This window comes from Lampris incognitus, chromosome 12 (assembly GCF_029633865.1).
Source record: "Lampris incognitus isolate fLamInc1 chromosome 12, fLamInc1.hap2, whole genome shotgun sequence".
NCBI lineage: Eukaryota > Metazoa > Chordata > Actinopteri > Lampriformes > Lampridae > Lampris > Lampris incognitus.
Window position 1 is genome coordinate 24,013,649 of NC_079222.1, and position 24,938 is coordinate 24,038,586.

The window sequence follows — 24,938 nt, forward strand, 5'->3', positions numbered from 1 at the left end:
AGAACATCCGAACTCCACACAGAAATGACCTGGGATGGCTTGGGGTTCAAACCCAGGACCTTCTTGCTGTGAGGCAACAGTGCCAACCACTGAGCCACGATGCCACTGAGTCAAACCTTAAGCACTGATCAGTATGTGTTGGTTTATGGTAAACATCAATAATCAAATATCCCCCATCACCAATTGCAAAATCACAGTCTTAAGAAGGCTAACCTGTCATTTTTCACGTCCTGCCTGGTGAATTTGATGTGGTTGTCCACAGAGTTAATGTGGTCGGTGAAATGAAGTATGTCCTGAGTTTTAATTTTAAACCAGGTGTCGGCCACAAATCTAAACCAATGGCTAGGTGGTGTCCCTGGATAGGACATCACTTCTACTATAAACCTGCACATACTGATAAGTAATTAAGGATGAGTCTCATCACCCATTGGAGCACAGACTAGGAGTCATCAGGACACTGTACCACTGAGCTGACAATGTCCCCAGTGACACAGCAGCCAGGGGATGAGAGAAGTCCCACATTAAACAGGCCCTGGTTAAGTGTGGTTATCCTAAGTGGGCGTTTGTCAAAGCCAGGAAGACGCCCAAACAGTGCACCAGCCGATTGTAGAGAGAAAGACAACAGCTGTCTAAGCGTAAACAGTGATGATTCCGTATGTGGTGGGAGTGTCAGAACAGTTGAGATGCGTATTTTCCAAACACCGCGTCTCAGTTGCTTTCAAACCCCAAAACACGCGGTGCCAAAAATTGGCCCACCCCCAGAATTAGGTCCCCTGGCACAAACAGAATGATATAGTATATGCTGTTAAGTGCTGGGACGATTGCCGTGAATTGTCCACCGGGTAAACTAAACAGATGCTGGCCAAGAGGATGGCACAACACAGAAGAGCTACCTCGTCAGGCCAGGACCCCACAGTGTAAACCCATCTACAGGCCAGTGGCCACTCTTTCAAGGATGAGGAAGTGCACATCCTTCATAGGGAGGAATGCTGCTTTGAATGGGGAGTCAAAGAGGCCATCTATGCTAAGAGGGAACGACCATCCCTAAACCCATCCCTGAACCGAGGTGGTGGGGGGGGGGGGGCTAAGAGTACATCTGTTGCCATCTTACAATGCTGTGATTGCAACTATTCCACGATCCTCTGTGAATAGTACATATGGCCATTGAAAGTCTAGTTAATGGTCACACCAATTTACATATGAAACCAATTGTTGGTTTCAGTCGTTATGCAACTGTGCTGTTTATAAAGTCGGGGGATACCTGCAGTCAGTTGAGACTAATGAAATAAAAAAATACAACTTCAAAACACGTTCATTTGTGAAGAATAGTGTGGCTGTATTACACATCAATTCATTGAACGAAGAGCTAAAAGGATGTAAAGCATTATTGAAGACATCTGAATAAATTCACCAATTAGATCTGTAAACTATACAGGAGAGACCTGATGACTTGAGGATAGAGGGGCTAGGGTAGAGTCATGATTGGAGTCCAATCCATACAGAATTAATTGGTAGAGAATGGAACTTGATGCAGTATCTCAGTGTAGTATATAGCTACAAAACCAAACAGTAAAAAGGACACTCCTGCCATGAACATCACAACCATCAAAGTGTCAGTAACCCATGTAATGTCTTATGAGTGGTGGTGCCTATGACACTATGGCGGATGCACTCAAGTGAATGGCGGAAGAGAAGAGGAAGAGAGAGAAGAGACAAGTATTGGTGGATTGAGATTAGTAGAGAGGCAGACCGGGAGAGCAGAGGAGGAGAAAATAAATGTAGTCCACACAGTCCAGCCCAGGTTGGCATGAATCTCCAATTCCTTCTTTCCACAGCCCCACTCTCATGCAGCCCCTGGTGCAGTAGGTGTAGAGGGTGGGCAATGTACGAATGTGCAGGGGTGGGGAAACTGATAGGAGGTGGTAAAAGGAATGCAAAAGGTTGGTAAGAGAGAAAGAGAGAGTAGGGGGGTGAAGGAGTTGCTTGGTCATTAGCAGCCACAGCCTTCCCTCTGGGGCTGTGGTTCACTTGTTAGCCGCCCACCCTGGGGGGCAGAGGGCTTGTGCTGGACCCCTGACTCAGCGGCATTCAGGTCCAGGCTGCCATCTTGGATGTTCTGGTAGATCTTCTTTGCCGCTTCCAGGAAAGCATCTTCAACATTTTCACCCCTAAACAAAAACATACACAGGTTGGCAAAGAGAAACAAAAAGAGACAAACAATCCTAAGGAGAAAGACCAAAAGACAGAACTAGGAGAAAACTACTTAGGTGAGAATGCAGTTTGATGAGAGAAGAGTTTAATTTCCATAGTAACTCACATACTGCATAGTGCCTCACATACTGATGTTGATCAGACTTACGTTTTTGCACTGGCCTCCAGGAATAACAGACCTGTGCAACATGAAACAAGATGGAAATCAAGCACCACCAATTAAGTAAAACATCTCATCTAAGCTTGCATACCATAGATACCAACATCCCCAATTCCCTTTCATTTCACATTTATTAGTTTACTGTCATCGTTCTAATTTCTGAATTCCCCTTTCTCTGTAATATTTAACTTTTTTTGATGTTAATCAAAACTGTCCCTTTTGGCCTCCAGTTGGGGCAGATGGTATATAATTTAAATCAATAGTAAAATAAAAAGGTCGCAACATGCTAGTGCAGCCAATACTGACATTTTTACTTCAGTATCATTTCTTTTTCCTAAATCACATAATTAACAAATAAAAAATACAAACTGTTTTAGTACTGTGTTTTCCTGTTCATGTACATTACATTAACATTTCCCAAGGGTTGATGTTGATGCAGCAGGTAAACATGTCAGCCAAAAGGAACCGCTGAAAACATAAAGCTTAGCAGACCAATTAACAGCTCATCTTAATCAGAGATTCATACCAAGGTACGCTTAACCTGCTATCAGCTGGCTCTGTAAGTTAGACACAGTGAAAATTGACCTTGAGTCATCTTTTTATATGAGCACACTTTGTGTCTTGCCACCACTTTCCCTGGAATTTAGGGTCATGCAATAATCGGTGGCCTCTAGACTTCCATCACTTCTTCTCTCCCTTTTGGTTTTCTGAAGGATTTTCTTTTATGTCATTTCCTACTCCCGCTCTGCCCTTGCATTCATCTTTCCCTTTCCCTCTCTTCCACGCACCGTTCTCTTCGGCAAACTGCTTAGCCTCCTCATATGTGACATCCCTCTGGGCCTCCAGGTCAGCTTTGTTCCCTATGAGAATGATGACCTGAAGACAAAGGACAGAGGATGAACGAGATGATACTCTAGAAAGCAACATAACTAGTATCATATAGAAGACATCTTCAGAAGAAATAAACTGCAATAAAACATTCTTCTCACAACTTTTCTTAAACAGTGACTTCCTTCATTAGGAATTTGATTACTTTTAATAATATGGGCTAAGCTAACTGCTAGCCCATGCAGACCGGCAGTCTGACAGTCATCCTGGCATTCGCTCTCTTGGACAGTGAATTTTTGTTATTATATATGTTGGATATGTTTTCGTAGTTTTTTGTAGTGTTCTTGTAGTTTTGATGTGTTTTTGTCTTTGCGTTGCACTGCTGTGGGCTGGGGGAAACGATATTCCGTTTCATTTCACGTGTACAGACACGTGGAATGAAATGTTCCTGATTCCTGATCAGAGTGAATACATCACTATAAGTGTGCTAGACAGCACTGCTTTGGGCCAGCTTTTCCAGTCAAACAAACCAAGGCAGTAACACAGTGACAGACCTTGCACAGTCTTCTTCGCTGCAGCTGCATGCACTGTATCCAGCCCAAGTACTAACCATTTTGTTTATACCTCACCCTCATCCAGAGAAGGAACTGACATCTTTCCTGGCAGAGATCCACAACGCTGCTTCTTTGGACACTTAAAAAACTCCCGAAAACTCACCTGTTCGCCAATGTTCTCTAGTCACTTCTATCATCCCTGAAAATCTTTTTTTATTTTCTATTTTTGTATTACTTGTTTTTTCTGTTCCATTTTGTGTAAAGCATCCTTGGGTCCCTTGAAAGGCGCTATATAAGTTGTTGTGGCAGGCTAAACTCTCCACTGGGTAATAATGTCAGTCAAGCTCATAAAACTAAACATTTACCAGAGTTGCTGGAGTTGAATTGTCCAATTGTAGCGTCTTGTCCCCTGTGTGCTTTTGCTAGGCAAGTGCAATACTTCCATTACCAAAAAGAGGGAGCTAAAGGCTATGTTAAAGTCTCATCCGAGTATCCACAAACTTATTATAAAGGACATGAGATGCAAGCGGCAAGTTTTCCACTTAAAAAAAAAAAATAACAGAAAGAAATATGTAAACATTTTGATGGGATGTCCTAAGATACATCTGATAGGGCAAGAACTGAGTGGGTTAAACATTTAAAACATTCACCCTTTAACACGTGCCTCTGGAATTGGACAGAGAAATGTAGCTTGAAATACTGTCCACCACAGCTTATTTTAATAGTTTTATGTCCCCCTTACAAAATTTTATGACACTGGCCTAGCCAATGTTGAATTATACAAGCTTTCAAGTGTGTTGCCCTATAAAACCAGATGAATAGTACTTGATTGTGTAACCCTATTGGTTCCTTGTTTGAAGAAAAAAAATGGCGCCAAATATTGAATTATCATGTGTTCATATGGATTTGGGAAGTACTGAGTTAAGTAAGCATCCCCATTCAAAACAAAAATGTGCCTGATATACAACCAGCGATGATTATCAATTACACTGACCTGGCCACGGACCTCAGCAACATGATAGCTGGAGCCTTCCTGTGGCTACCATAAGCTTTTGCAAATAAAATGACAGCAACAATGGGGACACAACTGACAAGGCAACGGGCTACTGAGTTTTTGTTTTTTTGTCAGCCTTTTAAGTGGGGAATAAGGACGCCCACTGAAGTCAAGACATTAAATAACTGAACATTCTTCCTACCCTGCAAAACTACTTCTATTTAGAGTCTTGACTCTTTCCCAAAAACAACGGAGGTATGTTTTAATTTCTGTTGATGCTCCAAGTTATAAAAGGATTCTCAACAGCATGGCAGATGAAAAAAATTAAATTGTGAATATTAAAAATTGAAATTTAAATTTAACTACATAAAATAATTAAATGTATTTCTTATATATATGTATATCTGTATATACACACATACACAATTTTTTTTCGTCCGCTTGTTTTGCTTCTCAAATTTAGGGTGCAGTTGGGTGGTTTGAGGGTGGGTTATTGGTTGGTGGGTTTGGTTTTCATGGGCTAAAATTCATAGGCACGTTTACATTTTGTTCTGTTTGTCTTATAAACCTGTGCAAAAATGCAAGAAAAATATTTTTTTTAAATTAACTACATAAAGCTAAAAAATAGACAAGGTTGAATGTTTAACCTAAAACAGTTAACATTATCTATTATGCAACCCTGTAAGCAGCTCTTCTATGTGTATGAAAAGAAAGAAAACTGTAGATGAATAAGTGTTGGGGTTGTTTTTGCCAGGAGGTCAGAGCCTCCCACTTGCCATGAAGAACACTGTCTGGGAGTAGGATTTGGTAGAAACAGGCTACACTAAGGGTTAATGAGTATGATGTAAAGCTAATCATATTTACCAAGCAATCCAATTTAAGAAATGGATAGGGCTGTGGAGCTTCAAACAAAGTGCAGAAGCATACAGCATAACAGGATGAGCGGAGAACGAGAGGGGACATGAAAACAGATGACAGTGACAGGCTTTAAAGAACTGGCGGAGGCAATCAGGACAAGCCAGGATATAAAAACAATACAGAAGCATAATCAAACAAATAAACATTAGCAGCTTGAGAGGAACAATAATTACCAAAGAAAATAAAGGTGAACAAGAGAAGCTGTGTCAAAAATAAGACAAGCGGAATCAAAAAGGAAAATCAGACCAACAGCGCACTTTCTAAGGTGCTGAAATAGACTTGGGCATGTCAACATATAAATCTGCATACTTACAGTATTGGGATTGGTGAGGTTTCTGGCATCAGTCAGCCAGCTACTGAGGTGGTTGTATGTACTTCTCCTGTGTGACACAAAGAGAAAGCAGTTACTATGACAACCAGAAAAGACAAAACAGCCTCTCTCTGAGGAAGCATCAAAAGGGTGTCTTGTAGCACGAGACAGCAGCTGCTGGAGCACAGCACCGGGTCTGCAGAGAAACCATGACAGGACAGCAACATCACACAGAGACACACTTGGAATATACAACAGATTAAAAGTAAAGCTTTTGTGTTTTCTCTCACAGGGGGAACAGCAAAATCTGATACCTTGTCTAAATTATAGAAACAAGCTAACAAACTGTTTTTAAATTCACGGCCTATGAAGTTCATGGATCGGGTAGAATTTAAGACTGCACAAATGTTGCACAAAGCAAGATATAATCTACTTCCTGGCAACATATAACAACTGTTCTCAGATAGAGGGTGGGGGGGTTTCAATTTAAGAGGAAAATTTAATTTTAAGAAACACTGTGTTCGTACCACTCGCCAAAGTATGTGTATTTCAAATTATGGGGTAAGTTTCTGGAATGGTTTAGATGAAGAACTCAAGGAAAGCACAAGTTTACATTCAAAAAGACGTACAAAAAATATTTTAAAGAGGTGCAAGGATGAGGAGGAGGTTTTGCTCCTCTCATGACCATGACACCCATGGTGGATGCTGTTATTGTTGTTTCCTGGAAATCGTTATTGTTTTCTCTGTTTTTGTTGTTTTATTTTTATTTTCTGTTGCTTTTATTTTTTATTGAGTCATTGTTAGATAGGTATGGAGAATGACATACTCTGATGTGTGAAAACTAAGTTTATTATTTAGGTTTATTAATTGCGAATTAGAGAGGGAAATTATAAGTAGTAACTTCTTCCTGCTCCTTTTCGAACACATATTTGTTAGTTCTCTATTGAGAATTCTTGTTGAATTCTTCTGGCTTTATTTTTTTATCATTTTTTGTTGGGGTTTTTTTTTATGCTTGGTCATTTTTTTCTTTTATTTTGCATGTTCAAAATAAAGACATTTGAATCTGAAGTTTGAATTTGAATGAAATTACATCTGATTTTGGTTCAAGTGATTTTGCAGTGTCACATATAACTCAGTTGCTATATGTTAACAACAGGTACTGGTTGTAAAATCACATTATTAAATCCACATCTTACAATTAATAAGGGATACAAGACAAATTTCAATAGCACAAGGCATTACCAGTCAACTGTCTACTCCCCACTCATTTGGTGTATTTGCCTTTTGCGTTACTTAGAAAGAATAGTTGGCAGCAACCTAAACAGGACTTACTGGAAGACCTTGTGTGTATTTGCTTTATTTAAAAAAGGCTGAGGACATTAACAGTAGCTTTGGGCTAGACTGGATGGAAATTCCACTTTTTGATTCCGTGTTTATTTAGCATGTCACCAACACCATCTCAAAGGCAAAAGCGGTTACAGACTATAAAACTAGCTATGTTTATTCAGATGGAAGATTTGGAGCACAGATTGACCAATTATCAGATATTCGTGCTTGTCCTGCTCTTCTTATTGAACTACATCAACTGAACAGTACACAAACTGAGATGCTGGAGGGAAACATAAAGGCAAATTTGGAGAAAGAATAAAAAAGTGTCTGTACTTGTTTATGAGTAGTAAGTTGGTGGTGGCCAAGTATGGTATGCAATACGACAAACATAATCAAAACTCCAGTCAGTAATGAATACTAATGAAACACCTTGTACAGCAGCACGGTTTTTAGATCAAGGGACCTCATACCTTATGATGCTTCATCGATCTTTCAGGTTAAACATCCCCTTTACAAGGAGATGTAACATTATATTAAGTATAATTTTAATTGTAAGCATAATTGTTTTTCCAACACATATACGCTGATATTACAGTACATATTTTTGCCATCCAAATGGATTGGCCAAGTATATATGCATTATCCAGGTAATGCCAGCTTTAATTTGAACCTTTCCTGTACATTCACAAAATAAGAAAGTGTGACTTTCAAGCACTTGGGACTCATAAATCAATCCAGAATCTAATATCCCCAAACTCTAAAATGACTAACTCATGGATTCATCAGACAGTTAAGTCAAATCATTATTCCATATTCATTTTACACTTAATTTAACTAATTTCATTCCATAGCTGAATAAAAGTTGAGATGTGGGAGAGGCGCAAAGATAAAACTTAACTTACCACGAGACGCCATTTTTGAGCAATTATTTGCCAATATTAAAATTTCTCGGCCTGCTACATATCCTAGCTACTGATGACACCCCGTATTTCAAACGTTTTTGTTGCCTTTAACACTATTTACCTTGTCACATAATAAGTAAATAAATAATTCTAAGGCAAGAGGGAAGCTATCCTGTTCAAGAAACCAATAACCCCCAAAATGCAGTCTAAGGGTTTTGGCCCTTTAGTTCATCACCAATTCCCAGTAGACACCTAAAAATCCACATAGTTATTAAATTTAATCTGTCAATTATATCATGTCACTCGCCTTTTGGCATCAAACCTTAGTGCAAACATTCATGCATCAAGACCAGGAACTGGATCAGTGGTAGTGTATCCTGACTTGGCCGTAATTATTTTTGCTTTGATCACATGTGGCCACCGTTTAACAGCTGTGTGCCTCCCTAAAAACCACACAAACATATACATATAAACACAAAAAGGGGGCATGTTTTGTACCTGGTGATGTCATAGACCATAAGTGCCCCTGCGGCTCCACGGTAGTAGGATCGAGTGACAGCCCTGAAGCGCTCCTGGCCTGCTGTGTCCCAAATCTGCAGCTTGATCTTCTGGCCGCTCACCTCAATTATTCTAGTACCAAACTCCACACCAATTGTGTGGGGGCAGTCTGCCATGACTGGGGAGAGTGAAGTCAAGATATGAAATTTAATATTCCATTGTTGCCTTCTTTGTGGAGACAAATAATTATAACTTGGGCCAACACCCTGCTAATTGTGTTTAACTTCAGTCAAGAGATAACATGCAATCTGCATGGACTGCATCGCACTGGCGATCCCCATGTTGGTAGGCAATGGAATACACCGCTATGCTACCCGGACACCCCAGGAGTTTCCTTCTTAACTTCCTTACCCAGTCAATGACAGTCAATTTACGTTTGATTTAAATTTTACTAGAGATCATGTGGCAGGCTCACACTGTAATTAATGTTTTGTCAAACATTTGATTTTTATTTCATCTTTAGGGATATTATTTTTCACACCTAGTTTTAGTTAACACAGTCAAAATACACACATACTACATGTAAATACATAAACAGACATACACTTCTTGATTGTCAGCCAACAGCAGGTGTCTCAAGTAACATTCATACATTCTTACTCATTATAAGGTGATCATAAACACATATACAGATCTAGACCTCTGCCTTCATCAGCATCAGTAACCAAAAGGCAGAGACTTTTTTCCTCAGCTAGCACTCAGACCCTTTTCCAAAGCAGCCCCTGTGTGAATGTTCAGTGCTTGTCCTCTTCGTAACACTCAGGATGTGCGGGTGGATGAATGAGGACAACAGCATCTGGCTTGCTGCTAGTGGAACTACATTAAACTCAGCTGAATGGTAATTGGAGGCTGCAGCTGACAGGCAGAAGAAGAGCATCTGACTGTTGAGCTAGCTAGCACGCCACCACTATTGTACCAGCCTCCCCCGATACATAAAGAATTCAAAAGCAATTAAGGCACTCCAGTTGTACCTGGCTTCCTTACACACAGGGGGAAGGGAACTGTAATTAACGGCAAGCAGTACTTACATTTCTTCTCTGTAAACTGGTGAAGCAAACATGACTTTCCTACCCCCATATCCCCTGTGAAGTGACAGAGAGAGGGGAAGAGATGGAGACTCAAATCAATGCTATGAACAACAGAATTCTTTTTGAAAAAGGAACAATCAGTTAATTTTTTTCTCGAGGAACCACTGTCAGCAATGCATGTCCTGTCACCTTGAGCGACAGTGGCCATCACGACCAACATTAATAACATCTCATAATAACGCAAGCTACCTAATGCAGAGATTCAAAAGAAATGTCGAGTGAAGGCGTATTCATGTTGTAAAACACAGTACAATATTTGGAAATTACTACACATGGCTATTTATTGAATGACAATTCTGCTTATTTGTCAGACAGTATGCATGGCCAGTTCGGCATCGTTTTTCTGCCTTTACAGTTGTGAAGTTTTCACCCTCCTCTGAAAATGTGACGGCACAGTGTCCCAGTGGTTAGCGCTGTCGCCTCACAGCAAGAGGTCCTGGGTTCGAACCCCGGGGGTTGTCCAACCTTGGGGGTCATCCCAGGTCGTCCTATGTGCGGAGTTTGCATGTCCTCCCCCGTGTCTGCGGTGGGTTTCTCCAGGTGCTCCGGTTTTCCCCACCATCAAAAAAGACATGCATGTTGGGGTTAATACTCCTGTCTGTGCCCCTGACCGAGGCATGGCAAGATGAACTGGAGTTGGTCACTGGGTGCTGCACGGCGGCTGCCTACTGCTCCTAGCTACACAGCTAGGATGGGTTAAATACAGAGCGTAATTTCTCCATGGGGCTCAAAAAAGTATCTCAAAAAAAAAAAAGAAACGACACACCTATAGCAACATTATATCACAGCAACACCTACAGTTAGTCTATTTTTGAAGCGGCATTTATCGTGGAATTGTTTTGCCTGATGACAAGGCTTTCTGGATTCTTTAGGGTTGTGTTGCAGAGCTGACTCCTCTATAACAGCTTGCTCAAACACACAGCAAGATTAAGGTAATGATAATGGATTACATTTATATAGCGCTTTATCTTTACACCCAAAGCGCTTCACAGTGAAGGGGGGGTGTACTCACCTCAACCACCACCAATGTGTAGCACCCACATGGGTGATGCACGGCAGCAATTTTGCAGCAGAATGCTCACCACACGTCAGTTTGAGGTGGCAAGGGAGGAATCATTTAGCGAATTACACAGGGAGATGATTAGGTGGCCAGATGGAGAGCCAAGGTGGGAATTTTGCCAGGATACCAGAGGGACTCCCTACTCTTTATGATAAGTGCTATGGGATCTTTAATGACCACAGTGAGTCAGGACCTCAGTTTAATGTCTTATCCGAAGGACGGAATCTCCTACAGCACAGTGCCCCCATCACTGCAGTGGGGAAGTGCTTCTTTTTTTCTTTTCTTTTTTTTTATTAGGACTATAGGGAAGACTTCCCCCTACTGGCCCACCAACACCACTTCCAGCAGCAACTCAAGTTTTCCCAGGAGCTCTCCCATCCAAGTACTAGCCAAGCCCATACCTGCTTAGTTTCTGTCCAGCAGAGCCAGGGTACATGTTGGTATGGCTGCAGGTGTAGGGGACACGTAGTTTTGTGGGAGGACACTGAATTGCTAAACAGTAGGGAGCCCTCTTTGTTTTTTATTAACCAAAATACAATGTCCAATCTGGCCTGGGAATGCCTTGGGATCCTCAAGGAGGAGCTGGAGGACATTGCTGGGGAGAGGGACATCTGGGGTGCCCTACTTAGCTTGCTGCCACCATGACCCAAACCCAGAGAAGCAGCTGATGATGAGATGAGATGAAAATCAAAATGTTACTGATGGTACATTGAAGGCATGCAGTTAGCATATTGTCCCCAAAGCATGGTACTGTAGCCCAATGAGCCAGTCCTTGAAGATATGAAATATTGAGAGAGAGAGAGAGAGAGAGAGAGAGAGAGAGAGAGAGAGAGAGAGAGAGAGAGAGAGAGAGAGAGAGAGAGAGAGAGAGAAAAAAAAACTTTCAGATATATGCTGGAGGAGTAAAGTAACATCAGGAACTAAAAGGAAGAGATTGGATTCTATTATGGGCAGCTCAAGGACAATTAATATCTGTTCTATAGCATCAGTAAAACCCAAACTACACTCTGTTGCACTCTCTCTGTCATAGGTTTTCACTGCTTCAGTTACTTTTTTGGTAAGATGGCACCGTACGATGGCGACATAGTGTTGGCTATGTGTTTGTATGGCTGTGTGTTTGTTTGTTTTCTTTGTGTTTGAGCACGGAAAGTGCATGCTGTTCGACCAAAAATGATCATTTGGACTTATTACAGAGACATAGGCTTTAAACTGAAGCTGCTATACTCTTCGAATAACTGTGTTGTTAGTGAGAGTATCACGAGCCGCAGCAGGCTCACACGTCCAGCAGTGGAAGCCTAGGAAACGAGGGAGAAGAGCTGGCCTTCTGGTGTGGCAAAGACGGTGGGGACATCATACACCGCTACCTACTATGGTTCTCTCTAACGTACACTCTTTGGTCAATAAACTTGAGGAGCTTGCCATCTTAATCAGTTCAAGGAGAGACTACGCTGACTGCTTGGTCATGTGCTTTACTGAAACCTGGGCTTGACGCCAAGATACACGACTCGGCGCTGCAGCAGGAAGGCTTCACCCTATACCAGGCGGATCATACAGAGGAGTCACCGAAGTAATGTGGAGGAGGTGTCTGCTTCTATGTAAACCAAAGGTGGTGTACCGACATTAAGAATATGTCAGTCATGATTTCTTGAACTTGAGACACTTACTACCAGATCCAGACCATTCCATGTCCCCAGGGAATTTGCATCTTTCATCCTGACCGCTGTATACATTCCTCCTCAAGCCGGGGCTACGGCTGCCTCTCAGCAGCTGTACGCCGATATTATGGAGACTGAAAAGTCCCATCCAGATTTTAGTGTTGGTGTTGGGCGATTTCAACCACATTAGCTTAGGAGAGCATTGCCAAGGTATAGAGTAGGTTTTTACAGCTACCAGGGGTGAGAAAATACTCAATCAGTGTTTCTGTTATTCCATGGGCATTTCACACTGTGGTGAGAGCTCCCCTTGGAGTCGGACCACAACCCTTTCTCATTCCCAAGTACCGTCAGACATGGCGCTTATGGTTTCATTTATTTTCATCTCAAAGACTAAAAAATGTGAGGCAAGCAGTCAATGACTTCCTAGGTTGTTCACACTCAGGCCATACCACACCTTGGGGGCCATGTTGACTAACTGCCATTAGCTTTAAGGCAGGGTGCTAAAAAAGAATGATGGTAGCAGCACTAAATTACTTCAGGTAGTAAATTTATATCTTTATTGATGTGCGCATCTGTGTATATAGCATAAGCTGAAATAAGAAAAATTTGACACTTCCGTTAAGGAGTCTTTAAGAGAAGTGGAAAATATTACCTCAGAAGAGGGACCAAATTACACATTAGTTAAATAATACAACCATTGCAGTTTTCCGAGAGCATCCAGCTATTACACCCAGCTTTTTCGTTGTCAGGTACCATATGTCATCATATTGTAATTTTTTTTTTACATGCAGATTGACTGCGATACATTATACCTTCTTCACAGCATTACAATGGATCTTGGGTAGAGGTGGACAGACTAAAGCCGGGATCAGACTACATGATACTTTTGTCTTTCACGATGGTTACCATGTCAGAATAGGCAATCATAGTGCCATGCATTCTTGCTGTGTCTTGGCCAGGAGACTGGCAACGCTACAAATATGACCCTGACCAACCATTGTAGTCTGCCTTTGACGACCTTGCGCGAGTTCATAGGTTGTCGGGGAGGGGGGGGTCAAGAAACTGTCAGTCATGGCTAAGAAATGCTATGTTTGATGCTGGCAGTGTTTTTGTTCTGAAACGAAAAAGAAAAGAAAGAAAAATGATTGCAGACGCTGTTGCGGCTAGTGCTACTGGGGAATGATAACCTAGCATAGCTTAACCAGCTACTCTCCGGGTTAGTGAGTTGCTGCCGTCAGACTGAGCAGGAGAATACAAAAAATTCTGACATGCCAGACTTTTCGACGGGGTGTCGATGGGCGTCTCAGATGCTACATCACTGTGCTTTGATTATGTCACAGTACATGGGGTAAAGATGCCTGTTTGTCGTTCCTGACATTAATAATCGGGCCTGACGCTGGAAATTTGTCAGCAATGACAAAATCGTGTCAAAACCGGGCTGAAATCGTGTAGTCTGATCCCAGCATAAGTGCTAGTGCTTTGGAAACAGCGATCTTTATAAATTCACCTGTAAGTACAAAAGCGCTTCACAACAACAATATTGGTATAAATAATAGGTTTGCCTAAAAAATTACATACATAGATTATCAATGACCAAACTCATGCACTCACATGAGCCTTATTTGGAGGGAGGGGTAATGGGAGGGAAGGAGGAGGCAGAAAGGGAAGGGAGGTTTTTTTTGTGTACTTTCAAAGTCTAGCTTGCTCACTTCTCCAAAGTTTTATATCATAGCTTTAAATGAGGAAGAACACAGTTATCTGGCACCATTACACCAGATCAGTCTGTACCCTCACCACTGGAAGATTCTGTGCCCTCACCCCCACTTTTTCCTGCACCACCATCAACACAATATCAAGTGCCAGCACCACCTGGCACTTGTCTAAAGGTTAATTATTATCAATATCCTAAATTAATTATTTTATCTTGGATGTTTTATTACAGATTTTATAATAAATTATCTAATTGTGTAATCATCATTCCAAGGTGTGATGCAAAATCTTTTGGTGTGACATTCAAAATAATAATTTAAATATGGATTTAAATTGTGAAAAACGATTCAATGTCACCAACAGTCAAAATAATTCTCTTTTCATAGTTTTGTCTGTCAGAATTAACCTAAAATACGTGAGGATGCTGATGCTGATGTATTCCCTGTTATTGAAAAAAAATTAACACATACAAATAACCATACTAAATAAAAGGCTTGATTTCAGTAAACTGATGATTGTAAATTAATAAGTCATGATATTTCTAGAAAAATATTTCCTTTTTACCTTTTTTAGAATACATGATCTATCACACCACGTGACAAGTTTAGGGTTTTGCCTAGATAAATGCAATAAAAAAATGAAGTTAATGTACAAAACAATCTATGTGCAATACAACTGTGCAAGTTTCATGTCTTTAAACTGGAAGATTTTTTTTCTTTTAAATTGTGTGCTTGAATGTCAATCAGCTAAAATGCACTGACTGATCTATAAACCCTGAATGGGAAGGTGGCATCTCACTGAGCCATGAATGAACTGCAAACACTAGCTGGGTGACCCAGATAGACACCACACGCGCATATTACAGACCCACGGTTACTACTAGCCTTTACATTCTGCTGCCTTTACAATGTTACAAGGATCTAGTCAGGACACAACAACACAAGTAAGTGCCAAAAAATAGGTTCAAGTCCGACTTGAACCTGGTTGAACCTTTAGAAAAGATCACTTACCGATAATGATGTATTTGAAAATGTAGGAATAGTTGTACGGTGCAGTGGCCATCTCAGCTCTGAAATAAAGAACAGGTGGAATTAATTTTAACCTAAGTGGTGGAATATCAAAAATATGGTCATTTTTCGCTAAAAACTGCAACTTTTTGTATAATGGTGATATCTTTCAGTCAAATGAATTCATAATTATACACTGGATATATGACATAAAACTGACTGAACAAGTAAATTCAGATGAAAGCAAGTTACAACCATTGAACCCGGTTGAATCCGTGTCATCTACTTTGTTATGAGAAGTGAGACTCTTCAACAATAGTGCAACATTTTGTAAATGACAGCAAGTCACAAAGTAATTTTAACTAGATCAAATAAGCACTGGTGGTTCACTCATTATGTAGCATCGACATAGCATGACAAGGTATCGACAAGGTAGACTGCTACATGTCAAAATGTGTAATGATTTTTGCCTTCCTTGAAGTAACACAGCAAAAGGTCAAGACTGGTAGCAAACAGATAAACTTAAAAGACCATGTCCAATGTCCCCTATGCCCTTTTCTGCCACAAAGTGCTTTTTTGTTTCTGTGTTCAATGATGTAATTTTTCACGTAACGGTTGGGGTAAAGCACTATGGCAGGGGTGCCCAACTCCAGGCCTCGAGGGGCGCAGTGTCTGCATGTATTTGTTGCAATCATGCACTATACCACCTGATTTAACTAATTCTTTTCCCTCCTTGGTCCAAGAGGTGAGCTAATTAGTTTAATCAGGTGGTGTAGTGCATGGTTGGAACAAATATCCGCAGACACTGCGCCCCTCGAGGCCTGGAGTTGGGCACCCCTGCACTATGGTATGTTCACCTAGCTATCAGTAATCATGGCCACTTTTCAGAATTTAGCAATAGCTCAGCCTCGAAATTGGAGTCCAAATTATCAAGGACCACAGAATCAGTGTCAAACCCCAAGTCATCTGTAACTCATCATATAGAGCCATATATGTAAAAGCCACTGGCCATTGTGGACCCAAACAAGCTTGATTTGATAGAGCTGCCTCTTCCATACGAATGAAGTTCAGGAAACTTTTGTTTTCTATCAAAAAAAAAACACATTTTGTATGAAATGTGAATTTTTAGACCATGTATGATAGTATTCATTCATTCATTCATTCATTCATTCATTCATTCATTCATTCATTCATCCATCAGCTGCTTCTCCGGGGTCGGGTCGCAGTGGCAGCAAGCTAAGTAGGGCAGTCCAGACGTCCTTCTCCTTAGCAATGCCATCCAGTTCCTCCTGGGGGATCCCAAGGCATTCCCAGGCCAGATTAGACATGTAGTCCCTCCAGTGAGTTCTGGGTCTACCCCGGGGTCTCCTCCCAGTTGGATGTGCCCGGAAAACCTCCAAAGGAAGGTGCCCAGGATGCATCCTAATCAGATGCCCAAACCACCTCAACTGGCTCCTTTCAACGCGAAGGAGCATGTATGATAGTATTTTATACTCAACGCTGCAAACTTGCATTTGAAAATTTATTACTCAACTATCATTGGTCAGGGTCTATGAAATCAGTTGCTACGTGTAGACTGTGGTAGAGCCAGGACCTCCACTGATCATGTGATGTGTCAGGAGCTTGGTAGGTCTTTGGCTAATGTAATAGTTATCATGCAGTATTGTCACCGCGTGTATCTCAACTAGGCAAGGCTTCAAAACGATTTTTAACCACTGGCTAAAAAAATCCTACCCTAAAGTTGACACTAGGGGTTAGGTGTCCTGCTCAAGGACACCATGACATTTTTGCTAGGAGGAGCCGTGGATCAAACCAGCAACCCTTCAGTTACCAGAAGACCTGCTCTACCTCTGAGTTACTGCTGCCCCTGAACAACATCTCCCCCCTTATGATGTAAACATAAACCAGGGAGGAGTCCCAAAATGCATGGACTGTATCATATTAACTTGATTTCCACAATTTGATGTTATGACATGCTATTTGCGCAGAAATTCCCTCCTGAAGTGACACTGGCTCACTCTTGACTTCCTTCGCCACTAAGTCCCTCAAACCATCAGAGAAATTGATTGTCCTTTTCTTAAAACATAATGAAGAGTGACAGACAATTTCTTTTCATTTTTTATGCACGTGACCATTTTAATGCCCTTAACCATTAACAATCAATGATAATACAGGCAGACCATGAACCTTTATCCTACCCAGTAAGGAAAAGACCCAGTATGAAGCAAATATGTAGTACATGCCCAACAGTATGCTTCCTTTTCACACCAATGTAAATAACCTGCTAATAATAATTAATAACAATAATAATAATAATAATAATAATAAAACACTACGCGAACATGCCCGACATCATTATCAAGGACAGGAAGGAAAAGAGGCGCATGCTCATCGACATGGCAATACCATCCGAATAAAATACCTCAGTGAAAGTTACAGAGAAACTGACCAAGTACAAAGGCCTGGGGCCTCATGTATCAGTCGTTACTATGGGCAAATTTGTGCATACACACCCATGGAATTTTTTAGCCCTCAAGATTTTCTGACAGTCAGCAGCAAAGCATGATGGTTATTTGTAATTCCTTCCTCCGAACATCTATTGTCTACTTCTTGCAACAAGCAATCACCCAGGCCTGCAAAGACATCAGTGTTAGCCAATCGGTGTCTAAAGAGATTGAAATCAACAGGATGTGGGGTATGAAGACCGAAACAACACCAGTGGTCATCGGCGCTCTAGGACTCATGAAGGGAATGGAAAAGTTCACCAACTGCATCCCATGCAACATCAACACCCATGCAGTCCAGAAGATCGCCCTACTCGGAACAGCCCACATATTAAGTGACATCTGTCCTATAGTGCCTTTGGTCCATAGTGTGGACCTGGTTCAACAGGATGTAAAACAGGAAACATGGAATAATAATAATAATAATAATAATAATAACAATAATATAATTGGCGGTACAGTGGCACAGTGGTTAGCGCTGTCGCCTCACAGCAATAAGGTCCTGGGTTCGAACCCTGGGGTTGTCCAACCTTAGGGGTCATCCCAGGTCATCCGCTGTGTGGAGTTTGTATGTTCTCCCTGAGTTTACTGTGGGTTTTCTCCGGGTGCTCCGCTTTCCCCCACCGACAGAAAAGACATGCATGTTAGGGTTAATACTCCTATCTGTACCCCTGACCGAGGCATGGAAAGAAGAACTGGAGTTGGTCCCCGGGTGCTGCACGGTGGCGGCCCACTGCTCCTAGCTACACAGCTAGGATGGGTTAAATGCAGAGCGGGATTTCCCTACCGGGATCAATAAAGTATCTAAAAAAAAATCCCAAAAAATAAAATAAAATAAATAATAAACCATTTGAATGGCGTCAAATCTACATTCCTCATTCAGTGCAAAAGAGCACTCCACAGTTCAGCCAAAGCTAACATGTTGCTACAGCAGTCTATCAACGAATTTGAGTGGTCAGTTTAAAAATATACAATCAAATTTATTGCTAAATTCCCTTTTGACTCCTGTTGGTAATTGCCTTTAGACTGTGTTGCATGAAGCAGCACCATAGGACAACAGTTTGGCTGTGTTGCTGTTAGTGGGAAAAAAGCACCATGGTTAGCTCAACAGTGTCACATATGAGAAAGCCAGAGAGAGCTAAAGACATAAAAATGTCAGACTTAGATTGAGGAAGAATTATACTGTCTGGAGAAGGATAGGCTATATGTATGATCGAGAGTGTACATATGAGGAATCACTCCACTGTGGCCAACAAAGCAAACACTAAGATAGAATTTAGCAATGAAAAGGATTAGATTTTTAAACTGACCACTCGAATTTGCTGATAGACTGCTGTAGCATCATGGTAGCTTTGACTGAACTGTGGAGTCTTTTGTGCACTGAACGAGGACTGTAGATTTGTCCCCTATTAGGGTAATTGCATTGAACTTTAGCTGGAGCCAAGTGTCCATTATGAAAAAAGGGCGGATGACTGAAAATGAAACCCACCTTTTTACTACATGAGCAGTAAGTATAAAATTAGTATAGGCAAAAATTCAAAAATCACATTCTATTCTTTTAAAAAATAAAACCTGGTGATCCTGTTGCCTTAGCAGGTTGAGCCCAACACAGCTGATCTCTATTTTTCTGTTTTTGGGGACATTGAGATGTGTTGTGCCTTTAGAAAGTCTATGCAAAACTCAAACTTTTAACATCAGACAAAACATTAGGTCATTTACACATTTTCACATGTTTTAAGAACAAACAGTATTAGAAACACAGACGCCGACATCCATCCACTTCCCCAAATCTGATTAGAGTGGTTTTTACAGTTAGAGAATCAGAGATTTGATTGTGGACCACAGATATAAAACTACTAACTGCACCTGCATATGTCTTTAGGCATGTTGATTTTCTTACCTGGATTATTGAGCATGCATAAAGACATTTTGACTCATTTCGGCGAGGGTTGCCTTAAACTTACTTGAATGTGAGTACGAGGAAACAGTGTGTAAGATGGCAGACTACAGGAACCAACTGAGATTCAGCCTTAAATGCAGACAGAGCGGGATTACACCTAAGAACCTGCAAATTAAACCTTCGGTCAAGAGCCACCACGCTAACAAGATCCTCAGAAGGCACAGAGCCAGCTGTTGAACGAACGGGTGAGACAAACTAATTTTACCATCGACGCTTTGAAAGCCAAAGAGGAGCAGATCCAACAGAGACTCACGTCATGTCTAGATGAGACCACTTTCCAACGTGTGATTGAGTTCACGGAGAAGGCTTGTCTAGCACAACACGAGAAGTTGAAAACCAGGCAGCAAAAGAAGTTCGACCTACTTGCTGCACACCAGAGACATTGGCAGACAACCGACGGCGCCCTCAACGGCAGACAGAGAGACGGATGCCAGACACACGCCGACAATGTGGACAAGTGGGTGAAGAATCTGTCCGACAGACAATTCACCCATGCGGAGAAAGATATCCTTGCTAAGGGGCTGAATTTTGCTGTCACGCCAAGGCAAATCCCGCTAATGAAATTGATCACAGCCACGAAATCAGCGATCCGTAAAAACAACATCACCGACACGGAAGCCGAGCAACTGCGGACAAACGTTTCAGCCTGCCTCAGCAATGCGAAGACGCCACCATCCAATATCAGCAGAGACAAGAGGAATTCACTCACCACTCTTAGGACAATAACACCATAATACTTCAAGCAGGCTGATGCACTGTCGTATTAAACCAGACAGACTATCATAAGAAAGTTATGATATTACTTAGCGACATGATTACTTATGAGCCCTTAAAACAAGATCCAGGCGGCGGTTACAAGAAAAAGGTGATAGATTGTCTGAAGCTGTTAGAACAGGGAAATACTACTGACAGAATTTTGTACCATAGATTATACCCAGAGGAAGCCACACCTAGCTTGTATGGTTTACCTCAGATACATAAACAGGATGTGCCATCGTGACGTATTTATTGTTAGTATGATTAACTCAGTGACTGATAACGTCTCTAAGTTTATAGCATCTATTCTTAACCCGTTGACAGGCAGTAATGAACATCACATTCAGAACACTATGGATTTTTTGGATAAGGTGAGGGACATCATTTTGGAGGGGGATGAAACAATGGTTTCTTTTGATGTTAAGTCTCTCTTCACACGCATTCCTGTTGATGAGGCGGTGGAGGTGGTCCATATGAAATTACAAAATGACCCCAACCGTAGCAACAGGACCACCCTTAACACTGACCAAGTGTGTCTACTCCTGAATCTGTGTCTTCAGTCCACGTACTTCACACACAGTAACATATGTGGCAGTACTACAGGCAGAGTCTCACCTAGAGTGGCCAGCTTGTATACAGAGGAAGTAGAAAAGAGTGCTCTGATGTCTTATCCAGGGACACCATAGCCACTGGTTCAGATTTGTGGTCGACATCTGGGTTAACATTAAATCTCAAGATGTGCCACATTTCACTGACAATATTAACTCTGTGGACAACCACATCAAGTTCACCAGGGAGGATGTGAAAAACGACAGGTTAGCCTTTTTAGGCTGAAATTGCAACTGGTAATGGGGGACATTTGATTGTTGATTTAACCGTAAACCAACACATACTGATCAGTACTCAAAGTCTGACTCTCACCATCCACTGGAGCACAAACTAGGAGTCATCAGGATGCTGTCCCACTGAGCTGACAACGTCCCCACCAACACAGCAGCCGGGGAAGGGGAAAAATCCCACATTAAACAGGCCCTGGTTAAGCGTGGTTATCCTAACTGGGCGTGTGTCAACGCCAGGAAGATGCCCAAACAGTGCACCAGCCAATCGAAGAGAGAAGGACAACAGCTGCGTAAGCTTAAACCAGTTGGTGATTCCGTATGTGGTGGGAGTGTCAGAACGGTTAAGACGTGTATTTTCCAAACACCGCGTCTCAGTTGCTTTCAAACCCCAAAACACACTGCACCAGAAATTGGTCCACTCCAAGGACCGGGTCCCCTGGCACAAACAAAGCTAGATAGTGTGTGTTAAGTGCCAGGAGGATGGCTGTGATTTGCATATCGGGCAAACCAAACAGATGCTGATGCTGGATGGCAAAACACAGAAGCGCTAACTCTACACCTACCTACAGGCCGGTGGCCACTCTTTCAAGGATGAGGATGTGCACATCCTTGATAGGGAGGAACGCTGGTTTGAACAGGAAGTCAAAGAGGTCCTCTATGTGAAGAGGGAACGACCATCCCTAAACTGAGGTGGGGAGGCAAGGGGCTAAGTGTACACCTGTCGCAATCTTACAATGCTGTGATCGCAACCATTCCAAAGTCCGCTGAATAGTTGCCCCTGAAACGCTAGTTAATGCTCATGGCAATTTGCATATGAAACTGATCCTTGTTTTTGGTCGTTATGCCACTGTATTGCTTATAAGGCTGGGGATACCTGTGGTCAGTTGAGACGGAAGAGGTCACCGAGATGAGTGATGAAATGGCTCTCTCTCAATAAACATTGCGTCCAGATGAATTGATTCAACTTTATTTGATGCACCTGCATAATTTCTCTTACATATCTATTCTGTGTCTAGTTTGACCTGTGCCCTGGCGCTCTAAACATTGTGGTTATAATCCATTCAGTTATTTTAGGTGAAGGGGTAAAAACCATCACAGAACCATAGGGCCACGGACTACCAAGCTATGTCTGAGCCGGTTGGCCTTTTTACTGCCTGCCCCCTCACATGACCCTCATGTGCTGTGTCCTGCACCAGAACCCTTAGTGAGGTTTTTCAGGGTGTAAGCTATAGTGGATGTGTCAACAACTAGAGCAGAATGGACTGTGCTGTAGTGTCATTGCAATAGTCAAGTCAAGTCAATTTTATTTGTATAGCCCAATATCACAAATTACAAATTTGCCTCAAGGGGCTTTACAGCAACACAACATCCTGTCCTAATACTATCCTTACCACTGCTATCCCCCTAAGATGCTTTCTCAAAGAAATATCTCTTTTCTGGGTAAAAACCCACAAATATCCATCAAGGAAAGGGCGAGTCACAACATGTGACCAGACTGCGGTCTCAGCACTTCTCCTCTACTCTACAGCACGCTGATTCACTAACTAGAGGAGCAGTGTTTTTTTTCCTCCTCCCAAAAATCACCTGCCACTATTGCAAATGCACTACAAAAAAAAAACGCAATCAAATATAAGCTTAATACTATGGGCTAATGAGTGGTATAGCCACCGTACTGTAATATTTAAGCCGCCTATTAAAGTCATGTGATTTGTTTCACAAGACGCAACAACAATATGACGAGCGTGTCATCACTGAAATTAGCAGAAAAGAAAAGACTTGTCGAAATGCCTACGAGAATAAATAAAAAAATGTTAAGCCTAAAAGATGAAGCCAATATTCAGATTATCCATTAGCAAAACAAACGGGCATACAAGAGAAAATGGTGCGTTATCAATCTCTTATCAAGGCCACTATTGTATCGCGTGCAGTGGCTTAAAACAAGGAAATAAACTAACCATTGAGAACCACCTGGTTTTAAGCCTAATTGTCTAACCCATCGAGTTTACCGGTTGCAATGTGAGGCGTGTAAAATCTGTTTTCTTTTCTTTCTTTTGTTTTTGTACGACTTCTAGCTTAAGTTTAAATACTTGCCTATCTGCGGTTTCAACAAAAACAAGACTGCCAGAGACAAAGCTAATGTTGGCTATCGAGTTAGTACCAGGTACGGGTGTCTTGAGGACATTGCTCAAACCATCATCACAAATGTCATGCACAAAAAAACAGTTCCCAAAAGCTGTCAATGTACACTCATTTAGCCAGAATAAAATAAATGAACTGAGATGGGTTTTTTTTAAGACTGCTACCTGTAAAACGTTAGCTAATTTAGCATAGTTGCAAAGTTATAGCATAGGTTAGTTTACAGTACAGCTAATTAAGATTGGCTAGATTAACGCCAAAGCAATACTTAAGCAAGAAAACGACATTTGCAAGCCTTGCTTAATCACGAAGAAAAAAGTAGAGCAGTGCGGAAGCGAAAACATTCTGATATCTTACTTGTTAAGTGGATTAGCTAACAGCCATCAGGGCCACAGCTGGGTTAGCTTATTGTAACGCTTGCTGATGTCAATGATTTTCCCCTAACAACACATTGCACTAATTACGACAACTCTGTTAATTACTTGTAACAGCAAGTGGATAACAGAGATGTTGTTTAATTTCAATTACCGTAAAAAATGACACCATCAACGTGACCACACAAGACCCACTAAACTGTCAAATAGCTTTAGCATGCTACTTAGCAAGTTAGCTAACGTTTCGCCGTGCGGGGCGACTAAATACAACCATCTACGAGGACTGTAGACTCGTAAAGTAACGTAACTTTAAGAAATTATCAATCTATATTTATAAAATATTTTAACATATTAGTATAGTAATGATGCAAACCCGTTTTAAGCAGGGTTAACTGTAGCAAGCCATCCAACTATCTGTCACTAAGGTTAGCGTCTTTAACGTAAGCTTACAAAAACAGCTGAATGCTATTTAACTTTGGTATCTTTACATTTACAGTGATTTATGCATACGTGTATCAGTGCATTCAGAATTGCCCCTCTTTCTGCTCTTACCGGAAGTAAAGTGTTTTAGGCTTTGTTGTCCTGAGCTGTTCTGAAGAGGTCTGCAGGTTATCTTGGCTGAAGTATCTGGCTGAAATATGGCTGCTTACTGCACAGGGTTTCCTCCGCTTTATACAATGGGCTTCTGGGACAAAGAGCAATAGATATGCGGCGATTTGCATGCACTGTTTGCACCTTTACTACCAATAGTAGGTATGATGGAAGCAGCCTTACCTGCTCAGGTAAGCTGCTGCTTTCATATTTTTAATATATTTTTTTAACATGCTACCTAGTGATGTAATGTTAAATAGAAGGATGGTTTAACTCATCATCAGTCAGTGATCATTGTTTGGTAACCAACTACCAATATGGGTGATATTTTCAGAAAAAAACAACAAGATTAATTTATGTATTGAAATACACTATTCTCCATAACTTGGGCCTCCATCAGTTTGAAACATTTATGCAATGAAGTATTAGGTCAGCCCTAAAAACAAGCTCTAAAAAGCCATAGAAATCTGCAAATAAAAAGATGAGTAAACTGT

General features: G+C 41.4%; 1 protein-coding gene across 3 annotated transcripts; it reads right to left on the reverse strand.

The window, feature by feature from the left end:
• Window positions 1-1,209: 1,209 nt before the first annotated feature.
• On the reverse strand, window positions 1,210-24,479 carry rab14l (RAB14, member RAS oncogene family, like). 3 transcript variants are annotated; one of them, XM_056290713.1, is made up of 8 exons: window positions 24,406-24,479; window positions 15,288-15,346; window positions 9,793-9,846; window positions 8,705-8,882; window positions 5,979-6,045; window positions 3,160-3,247; window positions 2,360-2,390; window positions 1,210-2,168 (listed from the first exon to the last, which is right to left on the reverse strand). In XM_056290713.1, the coding sequence occupies exons 2-8, from the start codon at window positions 15,337-15,339 to the stop codon at window positions 1,991-1,993; spliced, it is 648 nt and encodes a 215-aa protein (XP_056146688.1). In that variant the 5' UTR covers window positions 15,340-15,346; window positions 24,406-24,479; the 3' UTR covers window positions 1,210-1,990. The 3 variants fall into 3 exon arrangements, with proteins under 3 accessions (XP_056146688.1, XP_056146689.1, XP_056146691.1); XM_056290714.1 differs by lacking the exon at window positions 24,406-24,479 and adding an exon at window positions 20,458-20,584; XM_056290716.1 differs by lacking the exon at window positions 24,406-24,479 and adding an exon at window positions 14,842-14,893 and having other exon boundaries at window positions 15,288-15,318.
• Window positions 24,480-24,938: the final 459 nt, after the last annotated feature.

Bases quoted from the DNA above. Each gene is read 5' to 3' on its own strand.
- rab14l (XM_056290713.1), bottom strand. From the start codon at position 15,339: ATGGCCACTGCACCGTACAACTATTCCTACATTTTCAAATACATCATT. The intron at 8,883-9,792 runs GTAAGTACTGCT...CACTCTCCCCAG, and splicing joins CCAGTTTACAGAGAAGAAAT to TCATGGCAGACTGCCCCCAC. The intron at 6,046-8,704 runs GTACAAAACATG...TGTGTCACACAG, and splicing joins ATGGTCTATGACATCACCAG to GAGAAGTACATACAACCACC.